The sequence below is a fragment of the Macrobrachium rosenbergii genome, chromosome 6 (genome assembly GCF_040412425.1).
Source record: "Macrobrachium rosenbergii isolate ZJJX-2024 chromosome 6, ASM4041242v1, whole genome shotgun sequence".
Taxonomy (NCBI): domain Eukaryota; kingdom Metazoa; phylum Arthropoda; class Malacostraca; order Decapoda; family Palaemonidae; genus Macrobrachium; species Macrobrachium rosenbergii.
The window spans coordinates 31,068,348-31,084,461 of NC_089746.1; the positions used below are offsets into that span (position 1 = coordinate 31,068,348).

Genomic DNA, 16,114 nt, shown 5'->3' on the forward strand with positions numbered 1-16,114 from the left:
AGCTCTTCATATTTCGTCCTCAGATCTTGACAATTCCTCTCAAGTGTACAAGAGAAAAGTTTTATTTTCTGGAAGACTTAGGCGAGGTCTTCCCATAAGTTTTTAACATTTTAGAACTATTAGAAGATGCACTACATAATGGAGGTTCCGAGATCTTTGGATTGTTATTACTCTTACTTTTTTTAGTATTGTTTGAGAGAGGTGCATGATGGATCTCAACATTATCTTCTAGCAACTTTAAAACCATTTGCAGATCCTCTAATATCAAGTCTGGATACTGTCTGTTAACACCGTTGACTTTTTGACTTGCGAGATAAGGATAGGGTCTCCCTCTTTTGCAATCAAGCTGATCTAACAAGGTTAGAGACCTTAGGCACTACTAGCTCGATGCTGGGTGAAGCAAAGACACTGCCAGTGTGTTTAGTAGAGCTTTCTGGGGAATGGAGGAATTGGCAGCAGACCTATCCTGAGAATCTCTTCAGTTAGCAGCAGTTTTCATTCATTCCAGGATCTTCCCTGGAAACCTTTCAATATGAATAGAGCAACCTTGTACAATTTTGAGGGAGCCATAATTACATAGCAACCTGGTACACCTCCTCATGTGAGACTCATGGAATTAGGAATACATGGTAACAAACTTAACACTTAGGAAGTTAGGAAAATTCTTTGATAGTATACCCTCTGCCCACACCTTACCATTCTTTGATAGTATACCCACTGCCCACACCTTACCATACACATACTAACCAAATCTTTCCGAGTGAGAAACCTCCTTCCAGTAGGACTCTGATGAATCATACACGTAGGTTATTGTGAAGTTAGAAGAATGTATGTTTAAACTGTGCTTATTGGCAAGGAACCCCTTTGAGACAGTCTCACCAGGCGACAAAATTTGCACTCTCTGCAAGTTAAAAGTTACAGTTTATGAAGACTGAGTAAAGCCTTTCACTATATACTGTATTATGTTGGGCATAATTCAGTTTTGATTATTTTCTACTTAACATTCATATTAAGATTTTCTATTTACCTGGATACTGGTTTCAAAGACTTCCCAAACAGATGAATTTTGGTTAATGCAATAGTTTCTCCTGGAAGATGCAGCAGATGCTAGGAATATCTTCTGCAAGAAAAAAAAAAAACTTATCATGAAGTAGTGACAGACATCTATAAAGCTATTATATCTATCCTAGTCTAGTACTTACCTTGTCTTCAGTTACTGTATGTACCCATTTATGTGCATAACCACTTGCAGACAAGGATTGGTAGAATTTAAAAGTGCGTGTAGTGTTGCGCCACACGTACACTTCCGAATAACACTGGTTCTCGTAGCTTACAATAAGGTATGCAAGGCCAAAAGCCTGTAAAAAAAGAAAAACAGTGACAAAAGGTCTTATTTTATATTCATGCTCATGGAAAGTAATTTGAGATAAAGTTTCCTCACTTACATTAAATGTAAAGGATGAATGCCTTAGCTCTGTGAAAAACTCAGAGTAGACGAATTCAAAGCAGTCTCCTTCATAAAGGGAATCTTCCAGCTGGTCATACAAAGTCACAATCGAGTTACACATACTGGCATAATCGTCCTGACAAGTAAAGAATATACCATTAAAAACCTGAGAAAAAGCTAGGAGTAAAAAACCACACGTCAATTTACGTACTCTGCTGCTTACTTTTATGACTGCTGTAGAACTACCAAATCCTGAGAGAATTAGAGTTGTGCTGTTGTATAAACTGCCAACATCTAGCGCATCTACTCTTCCAGATACAACCAGACCAAGCTGAAACATTTCAAAAGATTCAACAATTTTAATAAACATCTGCCAAAGTCCTCCAAAAAATTAGATTTCTGGTCAAAAGCATTAATTTTATTTAAAAAGCTGCATTCAGTTTCACAGGAAATCTCATTATTCCAGTAGGTATTCTCATAAGCTCAGTACTAAAAAAATAAGTGGAAAACACTTTCCCAGTAGTATTTTCCAGTAGACCAATTCTCAAAAGATTATCTAAAACTTAATTTGAAATCTTGAACATCAACACTTACAGCCATAATGTAACCAGTTAGTATTCGTATTCATTAAACCTAGAATACTTGCCTTAAAAGTAACACTCTGTGTAAACAATAGCCGAGCAGTAACAGTAGAAGAACGATCCTTGAATACAGCACTTTCATACATGGCAGCTATATTTATGCCATTAATCAAATATACAGAAGAACTCAGGGATGTAATCAGTACAGAAGGAATTACTCTCAAACCTGAAATTTAACTACAATTAATCTCATGAGGGTTGCACTAATTTACCTAACCTTTTAAAATTGCAAGTTCAGGATATCTTACACAAAGCTGGAGTTTCATACAGAAAACTTCTGGCAAAAGCTGGTCTAGTTGTTCAAGTTGTTAATGTAGTTAACAATAGTAGAGCATGGGGGGTTGGGGTATCTCCAACTTACAGTCAGCCTGCTCTTGCCTTTCAGCAACAGTGAAAATGTGGAGTTTGTTATGTTAATGTTTAGTTTCGTTACAATTCTAAGTAGTTAAAGAAATGCAAAATACCCTAACTCAGCTATTTGTTCCTATGGTCACTTGCTCTTTACGTTAATCAGTCTTACTTTCACAGAAACTTTCTACGAGACTATATAAGCTTTCCTAGAGAGGGTCATCTTCCAAGAAATGTATCCCTGCATTTCCTTTAATCCTGAGAAGAGGAGGGCAGAAACGGCAAGGAGGAAGATGACACTTAATAAAGATGTATGCTTGCATTTCAATCTATCATGACTAAAGGTTGTTAACTTTCCCAAGCAACCAAGGACAAGACTTTGAAAGCATTCCCAAAGGACAACCGGTTAAGTTGGATGGAGCAGCAACATCAGGAACCACAAAGAAGTGTTTGCAAAGACCAGAGGCATGCATAGTGATCCCAATAAACCTAAGAGAAGGCCACAGAACCTCTTGCAATACCCCTGTTTCAATAAAAGTACCTCAAGTCTCATTAGCATAGCAGATGCAGGAAAGGAGGTAACTTACATCATCCAACCTGGGAAGCAAGCAGATTGTCCACTTCTAACCCTTATGTATCCTCTTGGGACTAAGCCAGAGGGGAATATCCAAGTACTATACCAGCAGCAGAAATAGGGATCACAGCAGAAGGGATTTATCCATCAAGTAGGTAACTAAGAAACAGTTTACTGCAACTAATTAACAACCAGACCATTTTTTGCTGAAGATATATCCAAAAACTTTTTATCTTCCTTGGAACAATGCCACTTACCTTTGATTTCACCTCCTTCAGACAAATTTATTGTTTCCAAACCAAGATCTACTTTCACTTCTGTGCCAGTTCTTCCAGTTACTTCTATGTTCCCTAGAACTGTAGTTGTTCCTTTAATAGTTGTTGCTCCAGTTATCATCTGGCCACCAATTACCTTTAAAAAGAAGGTGTTGCTGTTAATACAGTTGGGCAACTTAATTTACCAAATTCCTCCTCTCACTTCAGAGGATAAATTTACCTGCATAGTCAAGTCCTTCAGATGAGGCAAATATATGCCATTGACTGTGCCACCAACTTCAACAAACGATGAGAAAACTGTTGCCAAGTGCGAGTCTACCATTATGGACTGATCAGTATGAAGCGTCAAATAGTCTTTGAGGAGGCTTCTTCCATTCAAGAAAGCTGCTAATACATTTCCGTTGACCACTAAATTTTCCTCAAAGATCTGTAATGAAAATATGATTTCAGTAGACAAGACAGGAATTAAATCTTGATCAAGACTTACTTTATTACTTTCCAATTCAGTTTGCAAGTGTCGCCCATCAACATACATTGCATCTAATTACTTACCAATTCAGTTTGCAAGTTTTGCTGTCTATTAACATACACTGCATCGTTAAGTAAAGCCAGGTAGTCAACACGATCTACAGAGCCCTGCCAAGCAAATGTTGGTAAGAAATCTTTTCTGTAACCAGTCAAATACTGCCAAATAAGGTACATTTATGGTACAAGATTTTGTAATAAATACACTTACTTCAACAAAAAGATCCTCAGCTGTTAACCATGGAGTAGTCAGAATCCCATTTAATGTCCAAGGTCTAATAACCACTTTGTCACTGTTGCGCAGAATAGCATTACTCAAAATATCTCCCAAGCTCAAAGTATTAAGCCTTCTCACATTCAGGCTTTTAAACTGCGTGGTGGCTGTCAAAGATTTTTTTCCAGTTACAAACACAGCGCTGTCTCTTACTGGGATTCCATCAGAAAATAAAGCCACAAGATTTCTACCATTTAAGGTTCCATCAATTATTAGATCTGAAACCTTCAAGTTACCACCGAAGTTCACTGCACCTGAAAAAAATGAAAAGCAATGCCCAGTTATAAACTACAGTAAGAGTGCAGTACCCTATCATACTTTATATTAAGGCAAGTGCATTACCGTATCTCGATGGAGCATTTGTGACCACGTTCGTGAAGTTCCTCAAGTCAATATCTCTGAATCTTCCAATAAAAAGAACATTTTTCTTTACTGCAACGTTCTCAAAGTAGTAGCTTGAACTGATATGTTGGTCAGTATTCAGGGTGAATAGTCTGGAAGACAGATCTATGCCATTGGTAGTGTCTGAATTAAAGTTTCCTTTTACATTGAAGCCATTCAGGAACAGTTTATTACCTGAAAAATAGAGTAATTTAATGTATATGCCTAGTACGATAAAAATCAATACACTAACATAACTAGATGTAAGACTAGGAAATCAAATTATTTTACAATCATCGATCTAGGTGTACAGCCAGGAACAAATAATTTTACAATCATGTCCTGAAATTAATAGGTGACCTTACTCAAATATCTGAAATTTATGGTATTTATTCCTTCTAGAAGCCCAAACTCTAAATGGGCCTATACCTCAAGTAACAAATACTTCTGGCCAAACTGCCATAGTCTGGCTAAACTGCCATTTTCTGCCTTTAATAAACTCGGCTCTAGATTGAATGATTGAGATATGAAAGTTTGGTCGGATGACCTGGCAATGGAACCATAATTTTATTCAGTGCCATGATGAAAAAAAGATAAAAGAATTACTAATAAGCTAGTGTTAAATATAAAACCAACTTAAAAATCTTATTATAAATTTACCTAAAATTCATGCAAAACTAGATATACCACTGACTTCAGGGCGTTTACTTTTGTTTGATCAGTGTTTACTTTTGTTTGAATCAGAAAACCCTCAATCATATTACTTTGTACGAATATGTCAAAGACATTAAATGTAGTACTAACTACTACTAATGGACAAAATGCTTTTTTTTTTTTTTGAGTAAAACTTACCGGTAACAACTGCACGGCTGTTAATGTATACTGCATCATCCCTTAAAGTTGCCAGATCAACACCATTCACGAGACCACTAACGTTTATCTGTCCACTAATTTCCACATCTGCTAAGTTAACTGCTCCAAGAAACTTATTGTCCGTCGTCAGTTTTGCTGCTCTCAAGAAGGTGTCACGTAGGCTTAAACCATTTGCACCTCTACTATTAAGAGTAGTGACAGATCCACTCGCTACAAGGTTTTGAATAATGACTGAACCACTGACTGATGAGTCCCCGTTATCTACAACAATATTTCTCTCAATCTCCTGAATATTAACACCATTTATGTTATCAACCAGTAGGCTTCCAATTACATTAACCGGGCCATCTATGACTAATGTTCCAGTATGGGGAACACTGGTTTTCTGAGAAAGTCTCCTAGCAGCCAAATCTAATATGTTTATTCCATTAAGTGTGTTTCCAGATAACCTTATGCTTTGTACTTTCAAGTCATTAAAGTTTACTGAGGAGAAGATCTGTTGAGCAATGAATTTCTGATTTGTGTCCTTTGTTACTACATTACTGAAATCTATATTAGAAAGTCTACCAGTTAGATCTAATGCATTTATGAACACAGATTGCGTGAAAATCTTTTTTCCTGTCACAATATTACCTTCTTTACTAGAATTAAGTGCTGAGCTTACTAATTTCCCCAGGTCAACACCATCTACTAGTACTGAACTAATGGTATTAAAGTAACTAGATTTTATGAAAGTTTTATAACCACCAATTACATTATTTCTACCAGTTATAACCAGTGAATTTAAGTCCTCCCCATTCAAAAAACCATTTATTTGGCTATTTGTAACAGACAGCTTACCTAAAAACCTTTTCCTACCACTCACTATTACCGAAGAGTTCTTGTAAATAAAGTCTGAGGTTACAGCAGAAAAATCAAGGCCATTAATTGCACCACTGTGCCTTAGTGACTGAACAGTTACATGATCAACAAACACTACATCAAATGCCCAAGGATCAGTAATAGGCAATTGTGAATTTCCTTGACTTATTTCCGAAAGATTAACGCCGTCTAGTAATTTTGATCTGATCTCCAGGTTCTGTCCAATTTGAATCCCTTGCCCAAATACTTTGTGTTCTGTGATGACCTGACTGGTAGATTTGGTGATTAAGTTTCTTTGATTGATTCCGTCTACATTACCTAGTGGACCAAACTTCAAATTATCAAACTTCACGTTAATAAAATTTTTCTGCCCCCTAAACACAATGGGGGAACTGCTCTTCCTCAATGGATAATCAAAACTTTTATTATTTATTTTCCCATCAATCCTGACATTCCCCACAACTACTTTTCCTCCTACAGTGAATTTGCCATTCACAACCGCATCTTTGTCTTTGAACACGACATTTTGTAGGAAATTGTCTATCTCAATACCCATAATTTCCGTTGTGTAGAGCACATTAATTAATATTTCCCTATTAACAGTCAAAGATCCAGTCACTTCCCCACCAGTTAGCAGTAAAGCATTCTCTAATAAATTTCGAAGATCAACCCCGTTTATTATGTCCGATATCAGTAAGTTTTCTACTTCTATAGTCTGGGATATTACGTGACCTGAAAAAATAAAAAGATTTTAAACTCGATACAATTTCAACTGAAATAATTCATTCAAAATTTAGGCATTTCAACAAATTCCTTACCAAGGATAGCTAAATTAAGTTCAACAGCCTTTGTAAAATCTATCCCAGCAACAGATGCCCCTGGCCTCAAAATTATTTCTTTGGCAAAGAATATAGAAGAATAAACTGCTCCTTGAATATCCTGGTCTTCTCTCTCCATAACCAAATCACTCACAGGTATATCATCCAAAAAGTTAGAGTTAATTTCTCCAACAATAAGCCCATTCACAAATTTCTTGGAGCCCCTTACAAGGCTATTGCTGCTCAACCTGAAAATAAAATGTTCATGACTTTACCAGTTCATATTTGATAAATTTATTTTTACACAGTCTCATTCACATAATTAATGCTAAATCTATCTTTTAACAAACATAATAGATTCCCTACGAGGCACACCAGGTGTTATCTTCCATGTTATCAAACAAGGTGTGAACTTCAGGCACTGAAAAAGTGCCATCTACCGGCAGTGTTAGCAGTTTTGTAAGAAAACAGCAGTGTTGAAAAAAATACTGTAAAGACCAAAGAAGGTCCACCCTTCAGGGTCTGACCCTAACAAGATTTCGGTACCCTCACAGCCTAAAAACTCTTATCCAGTGTAATCATGAGGTTTAGGCCTGACGGCCAAGTACTGTAACCTAACAGGGTTATTCGGATACATCTGAATATACAGTTTCATTGAGAGCCAAGGGTTCTAAAACCCCAATCATAAATAGATTAACACATTAAAACAATTTTGCCTCTCAAGGTAGCCCACAAGTATATCTACATCTCTAATCTTAAAATTTCTGAAATATCCTTACCTTCTGCATGGTATTTCTAATATAGTCATATCTGGAGTAAACCAGAAAATGCTCAACAGAGTAGGACAACTGCCGTGAACACACAGTTTAGCACAGACTCCTTCCAAAATATAATCATGGGAAAGTAAAGTACACACAATCCTAAGGCAGGTCAACTAACCAACCACCTTGACTTACTAATTATGAAGTTCAGGCGCAAGTGCTTGGCCACAGACCGTTCAGGAATAATCACCATCTCTGAATTTACTATTTTCTTAACACAAGCGTGGGGAGGGGGGGATTGTTTCAAGCTTCCTCCCCTTCATATGCAAAATACATCATATACTCATATACAAAATACAAAACACCAACATTAAACGATTTGTTAAAAGTGCTGGCGTCACGTAGGTAGCACAAAGCTAAAGGTACATTATCTGAAGTTTTTAAATATCCTTACCATCTAAATGGAATTTCATCTTTACATGAACATAACTGGAACAGTGACCAAGGATGTGTTCGACAGTAGACAGTCACAGTGAGCACACTGTGGCACTGGCCCCTTCCAAAGTAAAATTGTAGGTCAAACGAGTATGCCCAATCCGAAGGCAATCAGACTACCTAAACCCTTGTTAGGGTTCGAGCCAGACGACCTGAAGCCAAACTTTAAATTATACTGTATTCCTAATTGGTGGATCGCAAGGCTGATGACCACCTTTGCCACCATTTATCAAGGAAGTTTCAATGAACCTTTGAAAATCATTGTGGAACTTTCTTGAACATGTATTTGTGTCTATTGGTATCTTATTTCCTTTGCAAAGGAAAATTTTCCGTATTGTGTAAAACTTGGTATTTTTTTTAAAGTAACCACTCTGATGGCAATTTTTGGCAGAATCCAAATCTGTGTTCACCTGCCCACTTACTGCATTATTATCCCTTTCCATATGATGAAAAGTACATATTGCATAATTTCCTATAGAATATAATGCGAAGTTATCAACAAAGAAGCTTCTTAGTGGAAGAGTGCAGCCTATAATTTCCAAAACAATATTAATAGCATCAGAAAGTGATAGAACACTTCCTTGAACTTATAGCAAAAGGGAGTATGATTTGTAGGTTATTCCAAACTTATGTAAATTAAAAATATAAATTTTATACCCATATTATGTAATTGTTTATAATGCCCGCCAAATTACGTCATGTACTTTCCCTGGGTCAAAGATGGCTCCTTTAATTTGATATTCCTTAGAAAAGCCCTGCTTGGTTAGATCCATGAACTTGACAAAGATCTAGTTTGGATCTATCTGTATCCAAATTGGTGAGAACAGATCTTTCCAAATACCATGCTAGTCTGGTATTTATAAATTTTTCTACCAGCTTACAGACAACTGGTGAAGGTTGTTGGTCAGTGGCTCCTAGGCAATAATTGGCTCTATTATCATCACTTCAATTATCCAGCCCTTCGATAGCATTTGTTTTCTTTGCTTCTTCTGGAAGGTGCCATAGGAATTCATGAAGGACTAACTTCAGAGGCAGATGTCTCATTTTCTTTAAGGCACCTTTCAGATGTCAAATGTGAATTTGGCATTACAAGGTTCACTAATCCTCTTTGTCAGATCAAGAGACCCAAGCATTACGAATATGTTGTCATTTATAAATCTTGATCACTTAGTTTGAGTTATGGTCTAGCTGTTCTGCAACTTCTTTAGGTTGGGTAATAATTTTCCCCATTATATTTTTGGGTTAAGAAATGGTTCAGGGGTGAATTTTCCATCAAGCTTTTAATTTTCTTCAAAATTATTTTTTTTTTTTAGCTTATAACACTGATATAACAGTCATGAGCCTCTAGGCTTTTTTAAAATGGTTTTATTAGGCCAAAGCAGAATTGCATTGATTTTCAACCTTATCATACAATCATTTTGTAGACTACTAAACAAAAAATCAACACCAGGTACTGTGTATACAACACCAAGTACTGTATATATTTATATGCAAGTAGGATGGCCTGCTAGTAATCAAGAGCTTGGTAACTTCTGAGCAATTGTCAAAAAAAAATTACACCACTTACCTTACAAAGCTACTAAAGATTTTATCTAATTCAATCACTGAACCATCCTTATCAATGGCACTGTTTACATTAAAGTTGTCAGCCAATAATGTCTGAAGACTCGGCCCGGGGTTTATTATAGTTAATATTCCACCTATTTTATTGCCACTGACTGGACCACTTACAGCACCTACATGTAAAGTGAGAGATTTAAATTAATAGTAAAAAATACGTGTCAAAACATCAATTTTTCAGTTTTATACAAAACCAAAAGGCAACTTACCTTCAAGTTTCTTCTTAAAGTCTTCCAGTTGATTTAAAACTAAATCCACTCTCCCCTTTGTGCTATTGAGCCTCCTGAAATAACTATCATAGTCACCCAAGCTTGTGCCACCAATATCTGTACCAGTTAGTGATAAATTTCTTGCCACCAACACATTTGTGACTAGTGTCTGGGAGAGGAAAAAGTTAAAATTTATCAATAGCCATTCTCAACCACTCCGATTTAGTTTTACAAAATTTAACTTCTAACTAAAAAATTTCACTTCTTACAAAAGTTTTTAACCAAGCCAATACCCTTTCATAGCTCTCTTAATCATGGTGACTAAGTACAAAATCCTTCCCTAGGAAGTGGAAGACAATACACTTAGTGTGAGTGTGTGTGTGTGTGTGTGTGTGTGTGTGTGTGTGTGTGTGTGTGTGTGTGTGTGTGTGTGTGTGTGTGTGTGTGTGTGTGTGCAAGCTTATTTGTACTGTCAACCACGTAAGCAGCCACCACACGCCAAATGAAAATTTTCCCCCCTAAACATGTGGCTACGAAGAAAACAAGCAATGGGCTTTGCAACATTAGCCATTTCATACCCCTTCCACCAGAACTAGCTCGTCTAAACACCCTTCACAGCCATTACTGTTACAAACCAAGCAGCACCTCTAAAAAAGCATAACCCTTAAAGCCATAGGGTTCCAACGCAGTAAGCACAGTACAGAAAAGTAAACAGAAGCCAAGAATAGACTAAAGGAAAACAAATGTTTCAGAAAAATCATGAACACAGATTAATGGGGAGAAGAGAAACTTAAAACTGCCCAACAATTTATGGGGCATGCCAACATCAAAGCCCCAAAAAAGGCTGCACGTGTCATATTGTATGTTGCTTCACGAGAAAACCCACACTCGTTCCTCAACAACTAGGCTAAAACACACAGCCATTACGCACAACTGAAACACGACACAACTTGTTCCTGTATAGACTAATGCTTTCATCTGCTGGCTGTAGGTGACAATGCGAAAACAGAAAACAAGCACAATACTGTACAGGAGAAAATTCAGCCAGTGTTTGCAGATGTAAAGTTGTGGGCAACTGACGGATTACCAACATCCAATTATGGTACACTGGCTTTGATTATCCATCTTCAGTAGTATTTCCTTACAAGATTAAAAAATCTATGAAAGTCCATTCCATGAGCAAAATTTCTCATACATTTAACTTATGACAAGTAATCCCCACAGCCAGCAAATTTAGCACGTATATACAAATCCCACAGAATAATCTTACAGAAAAAAAAGATAAAAGCATCAACAGTTATATATGGCATGTCTCCCCTGATATACTCGTATTTGGAAAAGCCTATATAGAACAATTGTTAATTCACAAAAAGAATAGTTTATTGACACCTTACCTGAGATATCACAAGAGAGTGCGTAATGGTGATATTTATATTACCAATATCGAGGTTGGAGCTAGCATCAACACTCCTCAAGAGCCTTTCCTCTGCAGCATTCATTATTGCAGCCTGAAGCCTATAAGCATCCTGCGTAAGATATGGCCCTTTTAATTACAAAAACTTTTGGTGGGTAGTTTGTCAGGTCGTGTTACAGGTTTAGCTACAAAAATATGTCAAGACTAGCTTTTAGATACAAACTTACGTTAAACTTCCTGATAGTATTTGCAACTACTAAATTCTCTCTCCAGGATAAATCATCAACCTCTTCCAAATGGGTAGCCAAATCATATAAAACTGGTCTATTTGGACCAGGCAGTACTAGCTGCAAGAGAAGGAAAGAGAATTAGAAAATAGAAAATGAGCTAGGAGGCTCATTGAATTACTACAAAGACAATGTTCACTTACCCTCAATTTACTTTCTTGCAAATAGCCATAACTTGAATTCCACAAAGTGTCCTCAAACTGCACGTTAAAAACTGTCACCTGAAACAAGTTTGGAAAAATTTTGTTACTAGAAATTTTGCAAGGAGACTTTGTATATTACTTTATTCAAGGACAAAATGACTACGATAGCATGGGAGAAGTTACTACATCTCCCCATCTCAATACATCTCGTATTTGTCCATAGATATATATTGGGATTGTTGCTAGTTTTAGGTCTTATCTTAAACGATACGTACATGAACTGTAAGTGTAATTTTGCAAACATGTATAACTCGCGGAAATTAGCTGGTATTTTTACATGTCTAAAAATGGGTCCTGTGTAGTGTTGGAAACATTCACTTTCAACTCCCTGTTGAATTGAATTGAATACAGTATAGAATTTAGGTCAAAGGCTAAGCACTGGGACCTACGAGGTCATTCAGCCCTGAAACTGAAATCGACAGTAAAAGGTTTGAAAGGTGTAACAGGAAGAAAACTTTGCAATTGCACTATGAATCAATTTTTAAGAGAGGGTGGAACTAAGATGGAAGTACTACATGAAAGGAGGTACAGGAAAGGAACGAAAGGGGTTGCAGCTAGGGGGCAAAGGCATGCTGCAAAGAACCTTGAGTAATGCCTAAAGTGCACCGCATGAGTTGAACTGATGGCCCTAGCCCTCTATGGAGTTCAAATTCCTATGGCAGGTACAAAGACGTTGATTATTTCTTATACTGTACCATGAGCATTTGCATATCTTGCTCTTCCCACTGATGCGGTTTTTTAATTGGCAAACCTTAAGTCTGTGCAGTCATGGAGTTTTGTTAATCTATATTTAGGCTGGCCTGTAAGGGTTAAAACCCTTTAAGTTGCCTGAAATTCCATGTAGCCATCTCTCTACACATTTGGGACAGTCCGTGTTTCACAGTAAGAGGGATATCAAAACTACTATACATTTGGAGTTCCATCACCCTCCAGGATATTTCTCAGGTACGATGACTACCCAGATTTGATCGATGGACTGATTATATATTTCCAGATCTTTGATTTAAAGACTTAAGGCATACATGCCAAGCACTGGGGCAACTAAGGCTATTCAGCACATAGAATCTATTATAAATGTAACAAATTCCATCAAAATTATCCCTCTTTTGATCTCTTTCAGCTTCTCATTTTCATTAAGATGCACCTAAGTCAACATCTGTGCCTGGTTCTTTATTGTGGATGAACAAGACTTTTACCTTTACAATACCGAGATACCTTACCACTTATGCTTCCTACCATCTTCTGGAGGTCTAGAAAAGAAAAAAGCCTAATTGTTGCTTACCTACACTTACCTGCAACGAGCAAACTGTCAAGTAACCTGTTACTAGCTATTAGAATTATCCTAGAATTTTTCTGCAATACACGCCTGGCTGCCCGATTTCGGTCACCAGTCTGCATGCTGTGTGGAACTGGTGTAGTATTATTCTCGATGTGTAAAACCTATGATTTCCTTACAAAAAAATCATAAATTGAAAAGTATTAGAAAAACAAATGCCTAGACAAATCTGAGTCTTCCTTACTGTAGCTGTATCTAGGGCAGTCTGGATCTTCCTGTTAAATGGGATTGCCTCATGTATTAGAATGGCTCCAGCTTCCAATTGTCAACTTCTCCCTCTTTCCTGATTCAGTTCACAGAATTCATACCAATCTATCCTTTGTGGATGGCAATAAAACTTTGCCAAAATTTCTCCAAACATCGTATACTTATACATACATCATATCCTACAGTATTTGTTAATTGTTTGGTGGAACTCAGTACCACAGTTCACAGTGGTTAAAATGAAAGATTTCCAATCTCCCAACATTCCAACATTCCAACATTATTAGTGTATTGGCTAATTGTATGGAGGAGCTCAGTACCAGAGTTCAGTGGTTAAAATTAAATTCCCAAAAATCTCCAATCACAGAAAGTCTATGCTATATACCAGCAGTTTCCATTTAAGATTACAAAACTACATTTAAGATTAAAAAACTCACTTTCTGAAGTGTATTTGGAACAACTGTCCTGTTGAATGTATAAAGCGCAAGTCTAGATCCAGATCCTGCAAGCAGCACCACATCATTTCGACAGGAGTCCAACTGGGAAAACAAACTTACTATGTAATCAAGATCAACAATACAACCCAATGTAATTCATCCACAAGTTCAAGTTCTATTACCTAATGAATAAAAGGTTTTCCTTACATTTATGGCCAACAGGTTCTCAAATCCCAATATATCTTCATCAGTAGTAATGGTAGTAAGGCTGTTGTAATAAAGTCCGCTTTGAATAAAGATTCTAATCAATGTTCTAGAAACTAAAAACAAGTAATTTTCAAATCCCGTGCTGAAAGTGCCCCAAGTTGTTATTGGATTCAGTAAACTTAACCTTTGGATCCGCAAGAACTTGAACTCCCGCCATAGGTCCTCCTGAAAAACATTGGCACAAGTAAATTCCTACTGTATTACATAAAAATTTCACAAAACTAGTTACAAATTCTTAACATAACCACCAGACTATCCAGAACTCCAAGTGCAGTGCTAAGTACAGTATTTTATAAACATGCTGCGAGATCCAAACACTATTAGATCTCCAAATGCAGATCCAAACATATTTCAAATCGGAATACTATAACAAAAATACCCACTCAAGCCAAATTAACACTAAATCCAAATAGAGTAAAAACTTGCACAAAAATTTATGACACTAAAGACAATTAAGCCATTAATATACCAGGAACTACTTGGACCCAATGAGGGACAACACAAGAATTTAAAGGTATAATTACAGAAAACTGGTCAACCAAGCAGGCAAGTTCTTACTTTTAGTTCATAAACTTGAAGTCTATCACCATCAAGAACAGTTATCATCAGCCTCCCACCACTCTGGCTTGCTTTCATAGCACTGCCAGTTGCTTGCCATATAGTAGAAAGTCTGTAAATATGAAATTATGAAAAAAATTTGGATACTTCCCTACCATGAAAATTAGCTTATATCTCTGCACCATCAGGAGCAACAGGCATTCAAAATAAAATGCTTTGCTAACCCGGTAGGACTGCCTCTGTATACAAGGACTCTTATCACCCATTTCCTACCAAGAGGCATTGGTATTCATACGTCAGAATTCATGACCACCCACTAAAATGTGGGGAGGCTGGGTGGGTTTCAACTAACAGTAGGAAAGTATCCAAACAATTTTCTAAAAAGTTTTCATTATTTGGAATGAATCTTTCCTACTGTTAAAAGTTAGCAATCTAGCACATTGCATGAGGATGGTGGGTTAGTGCAGCCAGAGAAACTACCGTTCAGCCAAGCAAAATTAAAGAGTTTTAACGAGTAAAAATCTTCCAAACATTCCTCCCTGTTGCATGATCCCTACTAGTAAGTATTGTTGCCAGACACTGGAACCACAGCAGGGTGTAAGGCCCTTGCAGTGAGAGTTTGTCAAAGGACCCTTACAGAGAAAAAGACTCTCATACTGGTGACTTCTGTGCTTGAGTTGAAAGCCCATAACTCTGTCCAAAACTGAAGACAACTACTATCAGATATGAAGATATGCTCCCATATACCAATGTACATCCATGCTCTCAAAATTCAATAGCAGGTTTTCCTAACACTGTGATAAGAGAAAGCAAGGTTACTCTCATATTTGGATCAGGAGAAAGCATCCCTGCTGCGACTATGGGACTAAGGGCTTTACACATCGCCTAATCTTAAGGTTTCGAATATTATGCAAGGTAAAAATAGTTACATCTCCGCCGGCCTGCGTTGACAACCTTTTTAGTGAAACGTTTTAGAGGAAATAAAAAGAAGCGCTTATGGCACGGATGCCTTACGGCTTTAATTTCAAAACGGTCGATGCTCAGGAATTAACTCAATATGCATTGACTTGTGCATTCTTGGACAGTGTTCGGCCTCCTTAACACCAGAGTAAATTCTTGACTCATCTTAAGGGTTTAAGTCTTTCCAAGTAAACCCTTTGAGTTCTAATTGGACAAAGCCATTTCTTCATTATCTACCAAGGATCTCTGGGAAGGGCTTTCACTTTTTAAAAGTTTCCACTAGAAACCCCATTCACAAGAAAAAAAGGTTGAAGCTCACTAAAAAAAAAAAAAAAAAGTGACTTCA

The 16,114-nt window shown here is 37.0% G+C and overlaps 1 protein-coding gene across 1 annotated transcript in view; it reads right to left on the reverse strand.

Annotated features, from left to right (window-relative positions):
- Window positions 1-16,114, reverse strand: part of LOC136839421 (uncharacterized) — a 32,646-nt gene that overhangs the window by 6,882 nt on the left and 9,650 nt on the right. The window contains exons 9-29 of the mRNA XM_067105437.1: window positions 14,809-14,920; window positions 14,191-14,415; window positions 13,984-14,085; window positions 11,947-12,024; window positions 11,744-11,863; window positions 11,497-11,628; window positions 10,103-10,271; window positions 9,841-10,009; window positions 7,018-7,265; window positions 5,318-6,931; window positions 4,427-4,660; window positions 4,022-4,338; window positions 3,838-3,921; window positions 3,506-3,712; window positions 3,268-3,421; window positions 2,094-2,254; window positions 1,671-1,778; window positions 1,446-1,583; window positions 1,203-1,358; window positions 1,028-1,120; window positions 748-901 (exon numbers count right to left, since the gene is read on the reverse strand). Coding sequence (XP_066961538.1) covers window positions 748-901; window positions 1,028-1,120; window positions 1,203-1,358; window positions 1,446-1,583; window positions 1,671-1,778; window positions 2,094-2,254; window positions 3,268-3,421; window positions 3,506-3,712; window positions 3,838-3,921; window positions 4,022-4,338; window positions 4,427-4,660; window positions 5,318-6,931; window positions 7,018-7,265; window positions 9,841-10,009; window positions 10,103-10,271; window positions 11,497-11,628; window positions 11,744-11,863; window positions 11,947-12,024; window positions 13,984-14,085; window positions 14,191-14,415; window positions 14,809-14,920 — 4,775 coding nt within the window. The remainder of the gene's footprint in view (window positions 1-747; window positions 902-1,027; window positions 1,121-1,202; window positions 1,359-1,445; window positions 1,584-1,670; window positions 1,779-2,093; window positions 2,255-3,267; window positions 3,422-3,505; window positions 3,713-3,837; window positions 3,922-4,021; window positions 4,339-4,426; window positions 4,661-5,317; window positions 6,932-7,017; window positions 7,266-9,840; window positions 10,010-10,102; window positions 10,272-11,496; window positions 11,629-11,743; window positions 11,864-11,946; window positions 12,025-13,983; window positions 14,086-14,190; window positions 14,416-14,808; window positions 14,921-16,114) is intronic.